Raw genomic sequence first — 21,440 nt, forward strand, 5'->3', positions numbered from 1 at the left:
GTAGAGAAAAGACAATGGAGTTGACCATCATTGGACTTCAACCGAAATGGGGTATCACTTTATGAAGCACGGATACGGACATGCACACGACACAGACACAGACATGCCGACACAGCTAATAATTTGAAAAAATCACATAATTCAGTGTAATTACAAGTGTGGTGTCTTGTCGGTGTCGGACACAACAGATGTCCGACACTGGGACACGCCTAATTCAAGGAGTGTCCATGCTTCATACAGTATTAGTCAGTGGCTAGCCAGAATAGAGGGAAGATCATAGTAGTTAATAGCGGATAGCGGCGCGTAGTGGCCGACCCCAAAAATGCTATAGCGGGATAGCGCATAGCGCTATGACCGCTATTTCATAAAAACAAAAACAACAAAAATAAGGAAACAGAGAGAGCAAAATAGAGTTTTATATGAACAAAACAGAGGATTGTTTGTACAAACTACAAACAGAAACAGAGAGAGCAGAATGGAGTTTGGAATCCATAATAACAAAGAAAACTAGAACTAAAAAGTAACAGGACAACAGAGTTTTGAGATTGTTAAACAAAAAAATTACAGGATTTACAGAAATACCCTTGTTTTTTTTAAACCAAGGGCAATTTTGTATTTTCTCTTAAAATGAAATAGCGGTTCTAAACTGCAAAACCGCTACGAAGCGTTGCGTCGCTATAGCGCCGCTATCTCACCGCAACGCTATGGCTTGTTGCGTAGCGCTCCGGCACCGCACCGCACCGCGCGGCCGCTATAGCGGCGCTATTAGCCGCTATTGACTACTATGGGGAAGATCGAACCTCAACATAGCAGGTGTACAAATGCACCAAAGCTAGAGCATATACTAATAAAATTAAAGCCTATCAAAGAAATATTAAAATTCTCTATCACTCTGCACTGCAAAAAAAAGTGAACCAAGAAAGATGACCTTGGTAGTGTTACAATCGATGGTGGCATCATCATCCATTGTGGCCAACCTCCAAATCAATTAGTTTTTGTTTCTTCTAATGCACTGTTATTTTTTCATATATCTTACAACTTGAAATGGCAAAGCAAACAGAATAAGTGAGAAAGCACTACCATGACTAGGTGAAACAACATAGCTACAATTTTTGTACAAAAATTAGCAATATTAAAGGACTAAGACAGACCTAAAATAATAGGAATGAAATGGTGAAGTTGAATCAAAATTACAGCATTGGAAGAATCCCGGGAAGTCGCGAGTAGTGAGAACGAGTCACCAATATGAGAAGAAAGAATTGATCATGAATTATTTGAGCGAAGTAGATGTCAACGAGATGAAATGGTAAATCCATCTTTGTTTGCATCAAACATAAATTTCTCCAAATAAATATATCTAAAATAGCTCATGACAAAGTGTTACCAGGTTCCAGAAGATCATCAACTACCATATATATCATAATTACAACTTAGATAAGGCATTAGGTTAATATAAAATACATAGATAATCTTCATAAAAGACAGATTAAAGGGCTATTGTATGTCAAAGAATAGGAAAAGGGAAAAAAAAAACTCTGCTACAAATTAACTAATCCAATTGGCAAGATGACAATCTAACTAATAAAAATTGAGTATATAGAGAAGTTCGAATTTGATTGAAACAAAACAGAGATGTAGATTTGAAGATACAGTAAGCGGTGCAACAAATAAAATACTAACGAGATTCAGGGCTAAAAACCAGTAAAGGTACTTATGCAAATCAAGATGCTCAATCTGAATTCTGACCTTTATATGCATCCAATAACAATGGTAAATCTTTCTGAAATGGGGTTACATATCGCTCCAAAAATGTTTTCTCAGCCATAATAATAAAGGTACTTATGCGCAAACTACTCTTTATCAAACCCCTTGACTTCAAAATCTTAATAACTGCACATCTAGGGATAAGTATCTTCTCCAAGCTACGGATCAGAATAGCAGGGCATCCTACAATGTCTTGTGGTGTAAGACCCACATCGTTCACCAAGAAGTTCATTGTTTTCATAATCTTTTTTTCTGAAATCATCATACAATTCGGCTGTTTTTGGAAAGCCAAAAGACACATATCTCTCGACCAACCCCACCTCTCAAAAATCTTGATTTTTGATTCCCAATTCTCTTTGTCCATCTTTGCGATTACTTGAAGTGCCAAAACAAAATAAGACATCAAAGGATCAAACCCCATTTCCTTGACTGAATTAACAGCCTCAACAAATCTAGAATGCTTGGCGAACGCTACATTGGGAAAATTGGATACCAGTAGAGAAATGGAACATTGAGGCACACCAAGTTTTCTCAAAACCTCAATGTTTGCAACAGAATGATTAACCATTGAATGATAGTTAAAGGTCCATGTTCCACGCATCAAAGTTGAAACTACCTCTTTATCATTGCGAACTAAGCTTCTAATGACCTCATAGCGAGGGATAATAGATTTCTCCAAGCTTGATAACAAAAAATTAGTGTTCTTAATTAGTATTTTGGGAAGATCAGTGGTTGAAACCCCAATGGATTGCAAAAAATTGAGTTTAGGCAAAAGGGTCTTTTCAGGTTTTGAAAAAAGTACAGAAGGGTGTTTCTTTACATAGATACGTAATTGGGAATCAGAGAAACCATAGTTCCTTAGAAGTTGAATAACAGCATTTTGGGCATTAGGGTTTTTGCGTTTCAACCTGTTGAAGAGTTTAAGGGTTGTTTCAGGGGAAAAAACACATGAATTAACGAGGTTTGACACTGTAAAGGTGTCACCTTTATGATGGTTTCCAACAGAGAAAGAACGAGAAAAATCATTGGGAAATAGAACACAAAATTGAAGGGTTCTATGATGAGTGAATCTAGTAATAAGAAAATGGTACATTGGTAATGAATGAATGAATGATTTACTCACCAAGTTGTTTCAGGTTGCAGGATTATGCTCGATTCCATAGAATGTTCAGAGTTCACACTTCAAATGAGAAATTCAACAAATAAAACGATGGCGTTTTCCCTCAAGCTTTCCTAAAATTTACTCATAATATCCCTAAACCCTAATTTATCATAGCTCAAAGCAATTGCGTTTCAGTTTCTGGATTTGAAGAACCCTTAAGAATTTTGACTTTTTTTCTGTTCATCGCAATGTTGATGCTTTTTAATCTCATTTAGGATCTTATTGTGTTCTAAAGTGTGTGTTGGTAATATATATATGGAAAATGCTCACAAGTGCCCATTGTTTAAGCATCTAAAAGTGTCAATTTTTGCATTAGAAATTGTACGGTTATAACTTTTAAAAGTGTTTGACTTGTATTTTCAAGACATAGTTTCTTTTTTTGGGTTCCTTAAACAATGTCCTTAGGGCACTTGTTATATATATATATATATATATATATATATATATATATATATATATATATATATATGAGTGAGGATCCATTGACACCAGGTGTCAACGGATTCGTTGACACCAAATCCTAACCCTCCATTTCAGTTTAATCACCAAATCCTAACCCTCCATTTCAGTTTAATCAAAGGCTCGTAATTACTCACTAAAAACATAATGTGATCTCCAACTCTTCTAGTGTGTGTAATCTCGCTCTATTATTGTGTGTTTTTTCAACCGATCTTGAAATTAATAATATTTAATGCTGAAAATTGGATGCATTATTGTATTGCCAAAGGTGAACGGAGGCAATCAAGAAGATATCTTTCTTTATTTATTTCAATCACAGACATATCATATATCATGACAATGGAGGTTTAATATTTATTTTTTTCGATTTCTAACGAGATGCTCATAACAATTGTTTGGAAAATTTCATGTTAATGATAGTTATTTTATAGTAGAAATTAATCTGAGATGACAAAAAATAAAAAATTGATAAAATCAACACTTAGTAGAAATAATCAAATCGCACTTTTTCATTCTTGTTTTTCTATTAAGTATACGGAAATTTCATCCATTGACATGGAAAAATTGCTTCCAGATTTTGTTTATCCCAAAAAATGCTTGTTGTATTTTTAATTTCATTTTTTGTTATGACTTCGTCAATCACAGGTTTTTAATAAATGGATGATATTCTTCTTTTTTTAATAAATGGATGAAATACATGTTTTCTTAATCCATTCATATGGTAAAAAAGAATGGATATATTTTTTAATGGTAAAATAATTAGTATGTGGAGAGAATCAAAAGGAAACGAGCGCATGACATCTGAGCCATTGATTAAACTGAAATGGAAGGTTAGAATTTGGTGTCAACGAACCCGTTGACACTTGGATCCTGACTATATATATATATATATATATATATATATAGGAATTAGTTCACATATGCGTTGCTATACCACCCTTGACTTTTCAACTTATTATTCAACTTACACATTAACACAAATAAACTCCAAATGCATTGGTTGAGAAACTTATTAATAACTAGCGGAAAGACGGGCACTATCGTGCCCGTCTGTCCACTCTTTCTACTGCGCAAACGCGTGTGATTAATTTTATTATGTTTGTTTGTATAATTTTGATTAAATTTTTTAAATATTAATGAAAAATATTGATATATTGATTTATAAACAAAATATTGTGAAGGCATATAACAAAATTATTTTTTAACTCAACATATTTTAGTTTGCCTGCATATAAAATTAAGATAAAATAATGATCATCTATTGTTTATTCTAATAGTAATTAGTAAAAGAAACATTATTATGATTACGATAAAAAAATATCTTTAAAAACTACATTTTTCGTAAAGTCTCCATCTATGTTACCTTCTTTAATGAGAACTTTTGTTGAATTTTGAGAAACTCCTCTTGATAAAGCTACATATAATTGACCATGACTGAAAACATGTCGTAGAAGATAGATTCCGACATTGGGAATGGTCTGCCCTTGTGACTTATTTATGGTAATAGCAAAATTTGTCTAACGGGAAACTGTTTTCTTCTAAGCACAAAGGGAAGTCCCAACTCACATTTATTTTTAATTTAATTTTGGGCAAGAATGCTCTTTTTTCAGCATTGTTTCTTGTTAGGATTTCCATATCCAACATATTCTTAAATAAACCACGATATAACAATCGTGTCTCATTACACAGGCAATATCTAGGGTCTATGTTTCACAACAACATCAAAGGTGCACCTTTTTTTTACCTTTAAAATATGTGGTGGGATACTTCCTTGAGCAATTGAGTTTAGGAATTCCTGTTGATATAAGTTATAAGTTGAAGTGGAAGAAATAGTCACAAGAAGGGGGGGTTTGAATTGTGACCCTTTTAAAATTTAGTCCTGCAACTTAAATAAGTATATATACTCAAGAAGATTCTTGGTAAATGTTAGTCTAACAAGATTAGAGTATTAGATATATAACAATTGATTTATACACGACCAGAATGTTCTGGATTAAATAAACCTTAAATGATTAAATAGTTTTGTCAAGGACCAGAATGTTCTGGAGAATGATTATATAAGTCGAATGAGAAAAATGATATTAAGATAAAATGTGAAAACTATTTTATCAAGGACCAGAATGTTCTGGAGAATGATTAATATAAAAGCAGAATGATAAAACAATATTAAGTTAAAATATAAAGTTATTTTAACACGGACCAGAATGTTCTAGAGAATAATTAATATAAGAGAGAATGATAAAACAATATTATAAGCTGAATTTAAACTTTAGTTAAATATTTATGCAGTTGTTTTATCTTGGACCAGAATGTTCTGGAGGCAGTTAATATTGAATAAAATAATATAACAATATTAATGATTAATTTTGGACTAGAGAACTCTGGATTAATTTGATTGTGATTAATTAGGACCAGAATATTCTGGAGATTAATAAATATTAATATGAGTGTGATAGTGTGTGTATATTGTGTAGCTTTAAATAAAAGAGAAAGGGAAGAAGAATAACACAGGAGAATTATCCTGGTTCACCAAACCCGGCTACTTCCAGTCCCCACACCTCGTGTGAGATTGTCCACTATAGTATACAGTTGGTAGAAACTTCTAACCAACACTATAAGGTCTTGATCACACCAGATCAATCCATTACACCCTGTATTATCAACCTCAGCAGACTTCTACAATTCTTTGCTTTCGCACAAGAAAGGTTGTTACAATTTTTTCTCAAACTATCGCTACGGATAGACTTAAGAATTACAATACACTTTGTATGAGAGATTGGTTTAGGATCGAATTTACGCTCAACTCTTGTTTGAGGGTATGATGATCAGAACACACTCACAATATGTGATCCACAAATCTGTTATGAGCTGGAGTGTGTTATAGATGAAGAGATTATGATATTTGGACTTTAAAAAGTGGATTATGGTTAAAATCAATCTCTTAGCCTTAAAGGCTTCTCAACTCTTGTTTGAGATTTCGATGAACAAACTCTTGATGTTCATCAAAGATATATTGAGAGAGCAAGAGCTTGTTTGTTTGTGAAGAACTTTGTAAGTGAATAATATTTGCACTTAAGAGATGATTGCTTTGTATTGTAAGTTCTTGGTTTGATACTTGTAAGCCTTCCTCTAATTATAGAGCTTAGAGAACTTGCTCCCCAATCAATAAAACAGCTGGCCCTTGCTTTATTTGAATTAAGATTTGCGCTCCAAAATTGTTGCTAGAATTAATTGCCCTTGAAGAATATTCCTTGAAACTTCAACTTGCTCAAAACTAAAAGCCACGTGCATTCTGCCAGCTTTCACTTGTTGTTTGCGCAAGACAGCTTCTTTGAAGTGACTTCATGATGTCACAAAATGCTATCATGTATATGTCACCAATTTGATGCTTTCATGATAATGATTCTTTTTCCATTAATGGGTCGAGAGAAACTAAGGCCCATAAATATTTATTGTACCAAATTAAGTTACATGATCTTTTCCTTATTTGATGAGTCATTTATTCCATAATAACTTTCTTGATCTTAAGGATGCGTAAACCATTTAGCATAAAGTCCACTCTTGTCCTTATGCGTGGATGTCATCTTGATGGTTTTTGTTATGTGCCAAGATCATTCTTGAGATTATTCTTATGAAACAATTTCTCACAAAAATCATTAGTAATAACAAGAAAAAATAAAATAGATATGTTTGTAATCCTTAAAATAATAAACGAGGATGTCACCTTCACTTTGTATGACCAGAATGTTCTTTGTAGGAACATGAGAGACATTTCTCAAAGTCAAAATTCATCTGATTGATTTCTATTCTCCCAAATGATATCTTGAATAGTGATGGAATATTCTTGGACCATCATAAGTCTTTTATGATAGAATCTCCAAGCATATGATCATGAATTTTCTTCTTTGATATTTCTCCAACCAATATCATTAATGAGTGAATTAATAAATAATTTATTTATGAATTGATTTCTCTTCAAAGTTGATTCTAATCATTTTGATGAAATGATGAGACTGATTTCGAGTGTAATATGCATCCTCATCATGAGAACATTATTTCATCGGAGTTGATAATGTTCTTTTCTATGACAATATATTCTCGGTTAATTAACCTTGAATTATTTTGTTGGTGATGCGATTTATCTCATAATTTCTCTTGGTGATTGCACACAATGTTTCTTGTCCATTGAGTATCTTTGAGATGTTTTAGTTTAGGAATGTCTTTTATTCCTTGATTCTTTAAGGCTTTGTTAAAAACCATGTGATGAGAATGATGAATCAATTACTAAGAAAGTTCACCTTCTTGTTGAATCTTCACTTAACACTCATTTGATTCAAACAATATTCTTTTTATATCTTCTTTGAGCTTGTGATACTATTGTTTTGGTATTCTTCCAATGAGTATATATGTGCACTTGTAAGAGACTTCTTTCTTGTGAACTTCTGTGAAAAGACTCAAGTGCAAACATCAGTAGATCACCATTCATAAAACTTAGTGTTTATTCCATAAGGTTTGTTATCATTAAAACATTCATCAAAAAGATTTTTGTTTCAACATAAGTATCCCCTTCAACCTCGTCAAATGACAACAAATTATCTTCTTCTCTTGGAAACTGATTGATAATTAATATTTAATATAGTCCTAACAAATATTTTTCAAAAATATTTTTAGTCATAATCTTTTTTTAGAGGATTTAAAGTCCAATCTTTAACATTATTTTTTGCTCACGTTTGTTACTAATCTTTTTTAGAGGATTTAAAGTCCAATTTTTAACATTATATTTTGCTCACGTTTGTTACTAATCTTTTTTTTTAAAAGATTTAAAGTCCAATCTTTAACATTGTTTTTTGCTCACGTTTGTTACTAATCTTTTTTTAGAGGATTTAAAGTCCAATCTTTAACAATATTTTTTGCTCATGTTTGTTACTAATCTTTTTTTAGAGGATTTAAAGTCCAATCCTTAATAATATATTTTGCTCACGTTTGTTACTAATCTTTTTTTAGAGGATTTAATTAATGTCCAATTTTTACCATCATTTTTTGCTCACGTTTGTTACTAATATTTTTCTAGAGGATTTAAAGTCCAATTTTTGCCATTATTTTTGTTCACGTTTGTTACAATTGATGAAAGGCTAAGGAAGAGTAACTTATATTAATAAAATAATATGAAAATACTGTTTTTTGTGGAAGTAATAAAATAATATGAAAATACTGTTTTTTGTGGAAGGGATATGAAAATACTTGGCAATCTTTGTCGGTTGTATTGAAGGGAGCAACACAGATGTACTCCCTCCGGTCCTATTTATATGAAAATTTTCAAAAAAAAAATTGGTCCTATATATAAGAGAAAGTCACAACTTTAAGATACATTTATTGTTTAAAAGACTTCTCTAACCCTCATTTAATGTTTGTCTTTTTAATATTAGTGGGTATACTTAATACTTCACAAAATTTTATGAGGGGATATTTGTAAAAATATTCAAAAAATTACAACCACTAATGATTGTCTTGGTTTTGATGATTTTTGGTTTCTTTTCTTATAAAAAGGACCGGAGGGAGTAGTAGTTATTGATCATAAAATCGGCTGAATAAAAAGTAACATGAGTGTTTGTTTTGTGCTAGTTTTTTGAGTTTGATCTGTGGTTAACAGAGGTAAAAGAGGGTTAACAGGGACGATTAGTGACATAGATTAGTAATCCACGTGTTATTTTATAATTGGATAACAGTAAGAACAGTTCATGAGGAATTGTGTGTAAGTTTTCTCCTTAAATTAAATTTATTATTATCTATTTGTTACATGTGTTATTTGTATTTAAAATTAAAATAAAAAATTAAGGGTATTTTTGGAAAGAAAAGTCCAACCCAAAAGTGTGCTGAAAGGGGTAGTTTTCTTTATATATAGTATAGATCTATTTGTTACATGTGTTATTTGTATTTAAAATTAAAATAAAAAATTAAGGGTATTTTTGGAAAGAAAAGTCCAACCCAAAAGTGTGCTGAAAGAGGTAGTTTTCTTTATATATAGTATAGATAATATTGTGCGGCTACATTTTTTTTTTTATTTGAAGATCAGAAGACTAAAATTGTTATTCAGCGGGAAATAAGAAAACAAAAAAATATTTAAACTTAAGAATTATAAGGACTAATTTGAGATTCAAATTTTATAAGGTAAGAAATAAATTTTAAATTCTTAATTTTTAAGTGATATTAGAAATTCTCAAAATTTAACTTAAAATACTTCATAAAATTTCCTAAATTTATCATTTAAACAATAGGATTTACATTAAAGAATTTAAATTACCCTATAAAACAACATTAACTCGAAAAATTCTCTCATCCAAACCACTCAAAATTATCCAAAAAATATAGGAATTTATGTGAGTGCTTGTGGTAGTAGTATACAAAGTATATTGGGGTTCTCCTGTGATGAAGAATCCAATTTTACAGAAAATGTCTGAGAATAGAAAAAAGAGTGACTAATGAATGTTGTGTAAAAGTAAAAGTAAAGGACTATTAAAAGTAGGAGAATGTTAACCAGTGCCAGTTTATAGTTCCAAGACAGAAAATTCTATTTTTGGATTCCTTAACCAGTGCCCCCGGGGCACTGGTTAACAAGACCCTTAAAAGTAAAGGAATATTGGAGTTCTTCATTACATTATTCATGAAATTACATCTATCATGTATTCAGACAAGTTTAGTCAGAAATTGTTGAAACAGTGGTGGACATTGAACACTAGTTGTTCTTGTCCGGATCAAACAAACTCTTCGAAAATCTCAATAACTGGTGACATGGATAATTTTATATTTGTAAAACCTTATGCAGAATATATCATATGCACAGTACTATATATATACCATGATGATGGTTATCCTTAAAGTCAATCTATAACTTAGATATCATGCAGATAGCACTGAGATGGATACAGGAGGAGTGCAATTGTGAAAATAATCAAATGCAGCGTAAGATATTTATCCTCTTAATTAACTAGTTTGAAATCTCCTAGTTTGAAATCTCCCTTTTGGTTGGTTGTTTTCCCAGTTTCAAAGAACCTGTATAGCAAAAAGTATTAAGTCCTAACCTAAGTAACCTCATACATGCATGACAAGTTTCACCAACAGGTCTTTTGGAAGCATAAGTTTTATTCATAAAAATGAAGTTTTAAATCAACAAAACTACTTTCTCTAGGAAAATTGTACTACCCTCTAGAGTGTCAGAATACTTCTTAGTTAGCAGGAGATAAAACATAACAGTTGTGAAACAGAGCCAAATGATACAAAATGAAGTAAACCTTAGTTTCATGTGCTCAGCCAATTCAAATGATACAAAACTGATAATTCGTTTTTAAAAGCAGAAGTGTAAGGGGCCAAGTATTAAAAAATATCTTGAACAACAGAAAATAGGAAGGAAAAAAAAAAACTCTGAAAAAGTCAATATAAAACCAGCACATGCATTCAATAGGAACTGCTCCTTGTCTATGGTGGTGCTGCTGCAGCTTCTTCAGCTTCAATCAAAACCTCCATATCCTCTAGGTATTCCGGATAACGAGCTTCAATAGGATCAGAGTAAAATCCGGAATCAGATTGAATCAAAAAATCATTTGAGACACTAGAGTTAATTCAGAGACTAATTTACAAGGCAAATGGAAATACCTTCAGAACCTTCAGCATCAGAGTTGGTCTGAGGCGCATCATTTAGGCCATTTCCAAAACCAATTGCATCTGGTGGTGGTACAATATTTTCTGAAGCTTGTACTAAAGCTGCTTCTGCTTCAGCTACTTCGGTTTCCAATTCCATAAGAACTTCCAAGTCCTCTATGTATTCCGGATATTGAGCTTGCTCTTGTAAAGCTTGCTCTTGTAATACTTGTGCTTGTAAAGCTTGCTCTTCCGCGGCATTCCTGCCAGCTTGAATCCCCTGGTCATATATGTAGGCAGCTTCAGCAGTGGCCGAGTTAAATGCTGCAAAGTATCCTTCTTGATACGATTGGAAATAGCCATAACATATATTTGGGCTAATTCAGGTACTGGTCCGTGGCGGACATGAGGGACGACTTCACCTGTTCATAGTGATTTCAGATTGATTCAAAATATCATTTGATATTATAATTAATAATTAGAATAATAATTTGGATTTGTAAAAGGCATATGATAATACCTCCGGACACTTCGGCATAACCAATATTGTAACCTTCGTAAAATACATCATAGTTCGTTTGAATAGCAGCATTTTGGCCATCTTCAAAACCAATATAATACACATGTGCATGATGAGCATTACCATCCTAGAAACAAAGTGAGTCTAATTAAAAAAGAAACAAATCAAGTTAACAAGCACAAAATATGAACAAAAATATTTCAATTCAAAAAATAATTAAACTAGAGTGCAGGGTATCAAAAAAAGACTATAAATGTTCTGATCCTCAGTACACAGTAGCTAGGTCACAGAAATTTAGGCCAATGTTTTAAAAGCTTTTCTAAGAAACAAGTTTAAAATTGCCAAAATTGTGCACCATATTCTGTATAAATATCACATAAACTGAAACTGCAGAATTTATAAACACTAAGAAGCTTCACGTGAATCCTTCAAAAAAATAAAAAATAAGCTTCATGTGAAGAATGTCTTGACTATTCTTAGACCACTGAAGAGAGCAAATGGAATTTATACCTCTAAAAACATGAGAATAAGATTAAGAATATACAACATAAAGCATGTGACAAAACAAGAATAACTAGTGTTACCAATCAACCAGAACAACAATAGCAAAACACTTAACTGAAAGACTCATTTGTGTAGAAAAAAAAAAGAAGTTATACATCATCCTTCCATATTTGACATAACAGAAAACATAGTCATACATCATCCTTCCATATTTGACATAACAGAAAACATAGATCATAGCTTTGGTTAGACATCCCCAAAGTGCTAAATATGATGAAAAATAAGTTTCAAGGAAAGCACAACAATCACTATACTGCATTACAACAAGCAATTTTATAAGATAATGAACAGGGAAAATATAAAGTTTCTAAATTATAAACAAAGTAATCTATGTCCAACAAAAATCAAATATTGAAATACCAATGGAGTCACAAACGTAATTCCTTTTCAAATGCAAGAACCAAACATAATATAACATAATATCACAATGGACACAAAACAAGAGCAAACAACATTGGACAACAATCGTGTGCAGTCATCAATTCCTACATTTACTAGCCACTCCAATCAAACGACTCATAAGCAACTTTAGCAACTTTAATGCCGCAGGTAAGAAACACACCAAAACAATTGGATACGACACAAATTAAACATAAATAGCTTAATATGGTTCACAGCCAACCACCAATAGCAATCAAAATCCTAAATAAATTAGACTGCAGTGCAGATTTTAGTTTTACAAAGTTAACAAACATAAAGAAACAAATAACTATTGATAACCTAGATTAATCAAAAATAATTATTCACACACTAGAATTAACAAACACAGTAACAACCTTAGAGTTAGCAAAATCATACCTGTACTCCATGATTATTTCCATCATGGTTATTGCCATTCATCACAGCTATGCCCTATAATCACAAACAAAAATAAATACAACTAAATCAGAACAAGTGCACATTTTAATTTTACAAAGTTATCCAAACCTAAAGAAACAAATAACTAGCAAACACAGTAACAACCTTATAGAGTTAGCAAAATCATACCTGTACTCCATGATTATTTCCATCATGGTTATTACCATTCATCACAGCTATACCCTATAATCACAAACAAAAATAAATACAACTAAATCAGAACAAGTGCACATTTTAATTTTACAAAGTTATCCAAACCTAAAGAAACAAATAACTAGCAAACACAGTAACAACCTTATAGAGTTAGCAAAATCATACCTGTACTCCATGATTATTTCCATTATGATTCTGACCATTCATGTTAGCTATACCCTATAATTACAAACAAAAATAAATCCAACTTCAGAAAAATATTTAATTATACACTTATACTAAGTTAAACAGTTAATAAACAAAAATAATGGAATACAACTTAAGGCAACAAAGGCAAAGGGTTAACAAACAGCCATACCTCTTCTGCATTATTTCCATCCATTCCCTAAAAACAGAAAAGAAAAAAAGAATTGAAACAAATCAGCCATGACTCTAGAAAGAATCAACAAGCAAAGAATTGAACAAGATTAGAAACTAATTAACAACCCAAGTAGAATTAACAAGAATCAAAGAATTACTAAAGAATTAACAAAGAATTGATACCCAATGCATAGAAATCCTAATGCTAACCTTGGAAGAATTACATAAAATTTAATTGCAAAACCCTAAACAACTACACACTTAAGAACATGCTTTGAATCTGAAACTTTCAACAATTTTGAGTAAAAGAAGAGGCCCTAAAACTTACAGAGATTGTAGAGAAATGAATCACAGTGGGTGATGAATGAGGAGTTGTGTAGGTTGTGTTACAAACAATTCACACTATGCAAAAATCTTTTTTCTCTTGTGGGTGATGAATGAAGAGGCCCTTTTGTTTTTCTTATTTATACACAACTAATCAAAATAACTAACTAACTAACTTCTCTAACCATATAGGTTATTGTTATTTGTAGTTAGTTTATTATTTTGATTAGTTAGAGACTCCTAATTACAATCCAAATAACAACTTAACCAACTGTTTTAACTAATTAACCATGCCATAAAAACCTTCCTATTTATTTATTTATTTATTGGCTGTCTCAAAATATTGAAGGTTCTGACCTTAATTGAACTTCTAGTAGAAAGCTCCATATTTCGATTAGCTAAATGCTCCTTCTCAGCGGCCTCAAAGTAGGCTTTCTCGGCAGCAAGAGAACCTGGTTTAGAATATTTTTCAGGTGTTTAAAAAAGTACATTATTCTACAAAATATTACAAACTGGAAACATTAAAATGAAATGAAACCAATGAGTGATTCCCATCTTCAATACTGATCTTTTTATGGTTTTAGTTTTGGTCTTTATGGTGTTTGTGTTGGATTAGTGACTCATCATTTTTAACAATTGTTTTAATTGTTGTCTTACATTTGCTAAGTGATGTTCAATCCTGTAACTAATGAATGTTCCAGTCTAATCTATTTATTTGAAAAGAGCAGCATGTGATTCAAGTTTTACACAATATTCGTTTATCTTATTCTTATTCAAACAATAATCTAGATGTTAAAAAATTGATATTCAACTTGGTTTGAAAATAATATTAAGTTCAATATTTCATTGCCACCAATTTCATGGTTCTGTAAAGATTTTTCATCAATTGGTTTTAATTGTGTGCAGTTAAGGCAGTGATAAGCGCAAGGGTACTAAACTAGTTTAAACAACAACACAATCAAATAAAACTACCAGAAACGCAAGTAATTACAGAGTAAAACAATAAAACAAATTCACCTAGGAATACACACTGAGTTGATGTGAAACACACCTTCTTTAAGGATGTAAGTTTATGGAACATCTATGGAGGCATTGTGCCGTACACGTGGAGTTCGATTGGAAATTTCTTCAAAAGAAGGATCCATTTTTTTGGCCAGACGAGGCTGAGATCGGCAGTGGAGTGACGGAGGAAAGGATGGCGAGGCATGAGGAAGTTGATAAGCGTCAGATTTTGTTTTTTGGGGTTTCAGAAACGGAATGAATGAATTTGGGGTTTCAGAAACGGAATGAATGAATGAAATGAACGAGGAAAATTGCTCTTCTCCTCCCAAAAGGGAATTGCTCACTCCCACGTGATTTTCCTAAAATGCCCCCACGTGATTTTAGTCGCTTCGGACAAATTTTAAAATTTAAGATACGATACGTCGGAATACTTCGATAAAAAAATTAAATTTAAACTACATAGTATTAAAATTGAAAATACATAATATGGACTAAAACTTAAAAGAAAAAAATTGACACAAAACCTACACCAAACAAAAAAAACGATAAGGCACAACAATAAAATTGTCTTCACACAACAATCAACAATAACATCGTTCTCAAACAAACAAAGAGACGCAAAACAGACGGCGGCAACAATAGAAATATAAATTTAAGTAAATATTGATTTTCCCTTAGACCCACAAGAATTGAATTTTTTATGTTGAAGGCAACTGCGTTCGCCGGTTGAAACCCATGAGTGATAAGACATCGGTTTGTTCCTATACCATAGTCCCCCAAGGTGCGTCTAGATGGAACATCTCCCATCCTAAATCAAAGAGTATTTTGCTTGACCCTTACAGAAACAACAAAAAAGAAAAAGATACCGTCATAGCACCGCACAACATAAAATAAAAGCAACAAGAATAATAGAAAATATTTTTTATTTAATAATATATAAACAAAAATATAAATGACAAAAATCCTAAATAATAATGAAATCGCCTCGTTGAAACAATTCAACAGTCTCCGAAGTAATAAAATTTATAAGTTTGTATCCACAGGGACTGTGTTAATCTCAATTTAGCAATAAGGTTACTATCTAGGATGTGTAAATTATTTTGGTGCCCGTACAGTTATGGGGAAAGAGTGGGAGGCTCAGGCTCGAGCTTTAAAATGAATTATGCTCTTCTCCCTGCACTTCTTGCTCGCTGCTAACTGTTTGGACAATTATACCCCTGTGTGAGTTAAGTCGTGACTTAACTAAGTCACGCTGCGTGACTTAACTCACGCACCTTATAAGCTCTGCGTGACTTAAGCCACATATCACTGGCCTGACTCACGCACCTTATAAGCTCTGCGTGACTTAAGTTACGCACCACTGGCCTGTGCGCGAGTTAACTCACGCACGTTGGCCGGTGGTCAGAGCTGAAAAACAAACGTTTTTTTGGTCTTTGGTCAGTTTTTCAACATTCAATCTGCACGTTTTTTTTACCAAATTTACACGTTTTTTTTGACCACGTTAATGGTATTTATAACCTATACTACCATTCCCACCTATAAATACCCCTCCATACTTCCCTATTTCTTCACACCATATCACTTTCCCTCCCTCCTCACTCTCTCCCTCTATTTCTCTCTCTTTTTTTTCAATAGTCTCTTTGGGGGCAAAAGTGAACAGACTTCTTCGGGGCAAAATAGTGAGCAGCTGACTTGGGGAAGTGATCAACCCTTGGGATAAGTTTAAATTTGCTTTTTTTTTTACCCGAGAAACTTTTTACCGTTGGTAAAAAGAATCTTCTTGGGGTATAAAAAGATCAGATTTAAATTTAACCCAAGGGTTGATGATGTATCTTCTCCAAGAAGGCTGCTCACTATTTTACCCCAAGAAGGCTGGTCATTTTTACCCTAAGAGGGTAAAAACAAAATAAGCAGATTTAGTGAATTCGAATAAATTATTGTATCAATTATTGTATTGTATGAATTCTATTAATAAAATGAGATGTTGTTTTATGTATTAATTTTGTTCATTTCATTTTATTTATATTTGCTTTTTTTTCTTTTCTGATTTTGTATTTAATGAATAAATCTGAATAAATATTAATTTAGTTCATTTCTTTTTATTTATATTTGTATTTATTTAATGAACAAATTCGAATAAATATTTATTTTAAGTATATAAATAAATTAGAATAAAACAAATAAATAATTTAGAATAACGTAAATAACTTAATTTGAATAAATTAAATAAATAAATTAGAATAAAGTGAACAAATAATTTAGAAAAAAAATAAATTAGAATAAAGTAAATAAAATAAATTAGATTAAAGTAAATAAAATAATTTGAATATAGTAAATAAATTAAAAAAAGTGACTTAACTCACGCTGCGTAACTTAACTTGCACACATTTTTACATTTGCGTTAGTTAAATAACGCAGTGGTAGTTTAGGTATTTCAGCTCGGCACGAGCGAAACTTGCTAGGAGAAAAGAATTGCTTTAAAATTCCATTCAGCCCAAATAAGTTATTTATAATCTCAGTTACGGTTTTAATTTTTTATAATCTCTTTTCTTCAAAAAAATTTCTTGATAATATCTCGTTCTCCGATTTTGTTCTCCGATTTTTATTCCTGTATTACTCTTTCGGGTATTTTCTCTCCTCTTTTTTACTCCGTTCTGTTTTTAGTTTTCCAATTCAATTCTTTTTTCTCTTTTCAAAGTCTGTGAATGAATTAGTTGTAACTTTGTTGTGTTGCAGATAATTTTGCAAACAAATCCGCCTCCATGGCAAAGGAATATGGAATTGGGTTTTTGGAGGAAGTAAAAGCTGTGTTTCATGGTAAAAGGGGAGAGTATGATGAGTTTATCAAAGACATAGATGATTTCAAAACCTGCATGAATGATCATCGAATCATCATACTTCCAGTTCAGGAATTTAAAGAAAGGATGAATAAGGTGCTCAAAGGGCATAAAAATTTAATCTTAGGGTTCAACGCCTACATGAAGCATTTAATCACGCTTCCGATTCCAATGGATGATGATGATCATGATGAACGAGGTTATAAGACTGGTTAGTTTTTTTTTTTTTTTTTTTTTTTATGATTATTGTATTTCACACATGTTGATAATTTATTTATATTTATATTATACACAGTCATGAATTGATACAAATATTTCATGAAAACAACCTTCTCTTACTCAAAATATTTCATGAATTGTTATTTATCAATAAATTATTAATACACAATATCACCACCAAAAAAAAACTTATTAATACACAATATAATCTTAGTTTTAATTGGGCTATTGACCGCAAGCATGCAAATTATGATATTGTTAATCTGTTTGGCTGCACAAGCTAAACCTATGAAGCACTGACATGGATACCAAATATGACATATACACGGATAAGTTGACACCGATCAAATTTTAAGAAAATTATATAATTTAATGTAATCATTAGTGTCAGTGTTGTGTCGGATACGATATATATCCGACATCGGGATATACCTTCAATCAAAACTGTTCGTGCAACAGAGAGCTAAACTATACTAGCTTCCACAATGAGGAAGTTTGTTGTTGATTGTAATTGTTGTATGAGAACTACATTGTCGTCATGATTGTTCATGATGTAAAAGAACATGGGCATGAAAAACTTATTTCTATAGATTTTTAAGGAAATGTTTTTTCTCACATGACTGCAGGGAAATCTCATAAAATGTTTTTGTTTTCCCCTCATTACTTGGCCTTTTTATGTATTATTTTGTTGTTGTTGGGGAGCAGGGGTCAATATAATGCAATTAGTGGTTGTTTTTCTGGTTTAGATCGGCACATACTTGTTTTATTTGGTTTGTTTTAGCTTTTTGGTCTGCTTATCTATTGTTTGCTAATGCTATACAGTTGCATGATCACATAAATGGGAAAGTAAAACTTACCCATGTTAAAAAAAATTAGGATAGTACATAATTGTATTATATTTATATCTTGATCTCGATTTACGTTTGGAAAAATGGGAAAATAAATCTCTTCTTTATCTCCTCATTTTCTATGGTATTATGGGACAAAAATAAAATATCATGTTTCAGAAATTTAGAAAAAAAACACATGCTTATAACTTACGTTGTCATTTGTTGTGATACAAAGGGAAAAAAAAGGTGGCGGAGAACAGTCAACTTCCTTGGGATTTGCTTGATATCATTTGCAGAATGCTAGATTTTGATGACATTTTTCAATTTGGTAGTGTGTGCAAGAATTGGCGGGAATTTCATAAAATTTATTGGAGGAATTTCGTGACATCACAAGAACCATTACTTATCCAAAGGTCTTCCTATATTAAGAAATCTTTTTCTTTCATCAGTTTACCTCAGCAAAAAGCTTATCAGTCAAAGATGATCAATAACTACTACTTTGGATTTGCCTATCAAGGGACTTCTAGCGGATATTTGATCATGACGGGGAGAAATAATTCATTTATACTAATTAATCCATTTACAAGAAGAAAAATGGTAATCAATAACTCAACCTTTAAAGTTGATTTATCTTGTTTTTCTTGCCAAGTCTTACTTGCTTTTTCAAAAGGCTCAGAGGATTTTGTCTTAGTGGTTTTGTGTGAAAATAATTTGCATGTCTATCAATCTCGAAATCATGGTTGGACTACTTATTTGACATCGCATAAGGTTGTCGACTTTGTTGTTTTGCACAATACCATATATGTTGTCACTGAGAAGGCCAACATAGGGTTACTCAGCTTGAATTCTGCAAATATAAATTTTTTAAAATTGAAGAGTACTCCTATTGTACCTTTTACTTCTTACTCACACGTAAGGTTGGTTACTTGTGATGGACTTCTTTTAGTGGTCAATGTTATGTCCACACAAATATTTAATGTCTACAAGATAGACTTCTCAACCATGGATTATGTCAAGTTGGAAACTTTGGGTGATATTGCATTATTTTATGCTCCAAGGAGAAAGTACTATGCACTGAGCAACCCACGCAAGTGGGGTTATGAATACAATTCTGTGTATGTCATCGATCTTCCATCCGACAAATATAGAGTGTACAAAGGAGATGACAATAAAATTCCAAAAATAACTCTACCTTTTGTAGTTTTTCAACTTCAGGTTCCTTGTGCATCCCCCCTCTCAAAGCGCTACTTAGATTGGTGTTTTAGACATATACACTATGAGGTAGATTATTCTCTTGTTGATTAGCATGCTTATTATCATACACTTTGTGTTTGGACCTTGATCTTGTGTTTTTTCTTTTATTTGCGAATATATTGACTACACTGAAAAATCTTGTCATGGTTTATGATTGCAATATTAGACTAATATTGAGTTACTACTATATAGAGAATTCTATGTACATTTTGCTAACATGTAGCTGTAGCATTCAACATTGCTTGTTGTGGATCGTGGTACATCAGGGAGATGCATATCATGCAACATGAAAGTTTTAAGGATGTTTGTTTTTCTGTCTTGGGGGAAGAGCTGGTTTCATAAAGGACTCTTTAATATCACATTTTTTTTTCTTCTGGATTTTATATTTTCTATCAAATATAAAATTAACAATGCATTATTATATGCAGGGGCCGGGGTTCGAACCCCAGACACCCCACTTATTCACCTTATAAGGTGAATTCTAGCCATTAGGCTACCTGACCAAAAAAAAAAAAAATTAACAAAGATTCATTTTTCCCCAAAACCCTTGGAGGTGGAATGAAATTATTCAATTCACTTTGGAACCTTGATTCCCAACTAAGATCCTTGAGAGAAATCAATTTACAAACCATGTAGCACTCTAGCAATCTATGACTCAAAGACCACAATGATTCAGTGGTTTGGGAGTTGCGAGGATATGGCTATATATAGAAATGAGTGGGAAATGCAAAATTTCGGCCAAAAACAACTAATGAATGAAATCATTAAAAGTTTGATTCGTATCAAACATATGAAAAAGGATGAATATGGAACTATGAAGATTGATACGAATCAGACAATATATGATTTGAATCAACCTTGCTCAGATGAAGGTTGATACGATTCAAGAACCTATGAATCGAATCAACACATTGAAAAACAAGTCCATAAAGAATCATTGATACGAATCACATAAATTTGAATCGATTCACAAATGATACAATTCAAAAAATCATGAATTGTATCAAAATGCATGATACAAGCCTAATGTTATAAACAACTTCACTTAAAATACTCAAGTGTTTTGGGAGACACCAGCACTCTATAGCAAGGACGATTGGGGGAACCTTTATAAATTTGGTATTTTCTTCTTCATTCTCTTTATTTCATAGCATTTATAGTTTGATATATGTTAATTGTTGATTAGATTAACTGATACATGTTAAGTCATTTAACAATTTGAAACTTACTTGTGCAACAATACTTTGTAAACCCAATTTGACATTTAAATCACTTCACATTATTGATATTATCTTTTCAATTGATTCATCATATACCTAATCCTATTGTTTCTTGTGGTAATATTTATTTTCATAAGTTATGTTTGGTTTGAGATTGAATTTGGTTTTGTAACTTACTTGTTTGTTAAGTTTGATTGAGTAATAATAATTCAATTGTGAATTTCTTGTTCAAAGTCAAATTATCTTATTATCAATGCTTGCTTATTTACATTGAAGCAA

At 31.8% G+C, this 21,440-nt stretch overlaps 3 protein-coding genes across 6 annotated transcripts; 1 reads left to right on the forward strand and 2 right to left on the reverse strand.

The window, feature by feature from the left end:
* Nucleotides 1–1,323: 1,323 nt before the first annotated feature.
* LOC146937681 (uncharacterized) lies at nt 1,324–3,146 on the reverse strand. The gene has a single exon (XM_085751877.1). The coding sequence runs from the start codon at nt 2,855–2,857 to the stop codon at nt 1,730–1,732; it is 1,128 nt and encodes a 375-aa protein (XP_085608003.1). The 5' UTR covers nt 2,858–3,146; the 3' UTR covers nt 1,324–1,729.
* Nucleotides 3,147–10,657: 7,511 nt separating this feature from the next.
* On the reverse strand, nt 10,658–15,065 carry LOC146937682 (uncharacterized). Of its 4 annotated transcripts, XR_015031013.1 has the most exons (9): nt 14,851–15,065; nt 14,157–14,251; nt 13,474–13,500; nt 13,281–13,334; nt 13,092–13,145; nt 12,903–12,956; nt 11,541–11,667; nt 11,036–11,442; nt 10,658–10,932 (listed from the first exon to the last, which is right to left on the reverse strand). XR_015031013.1 is itself a non-coding variant. In XM_085751878.1 (8 exons), the coding sequence occupies exons 2-8, from the start codon at nt 14,184–14,186 to the stop codon at nt 11,198–11,200; spliced, it is 591 nt and encodes a 196-aa protein (XP_085608004.1). In that variant the 5' UTR covers nt 14,187–14,251; nt 14,851–15,065; the 3' UTR covers nt 10,658–11,197. The 4 variants fall into 4 exon arrangements, 3 of the variants coding, with proteins under 3 accessions (XP_085608004.1, XP_085608005.1, XP_085608006.1); XM_085751878.1 differs by having other exon boundaries at nt 10,658–11,442; XM_085751880.1 differs by lacking the exon at nt 10,658–10,932 and having other exon boundaries at nt 11,261–11,442; nt 11,541–11,621.
* Nucleotides 15,066–17,318: 2,253 nt separating this feature from the next.
* On the forward strand, nt 17,319–20,109 carry LOC146937683 (putative F-box protein At1g44080). Its single transcript, XM_085751881.1, has 3 exons — nt 17,319–17,426; nt 17,538–17,849; nt 18,923–20,109. Exons 2-3 carry the CDS (start codon nt 17,564–17,566, stop codon nt 19,990–19,992), a joined length of 1,356 nt encoding a protein of 451 aa, XP_085608007.1. The 5' UTR covers nt 17,319–17,426; nt 17,538–17,563; the 3' UTR covers nt 19,993–20,109.
* Nucleotides 20,110–21,440: the final 1,331 nt, after the last annotated feature.

This window comes from Medicago sativa, chromosome 3 (genome assembly GCF_051527215.1).
Source record: "Medicago sativa cultivar Bolivia chromosome 3, Bolivia_mono, whole genome shotgun sequence".
Lineage (NCBI taxonomy): Eukaryota > Viridiplantae > Streptophyta > Magnoliopsida > Fabales > Fabaceae > Medicago > Medicago sativa.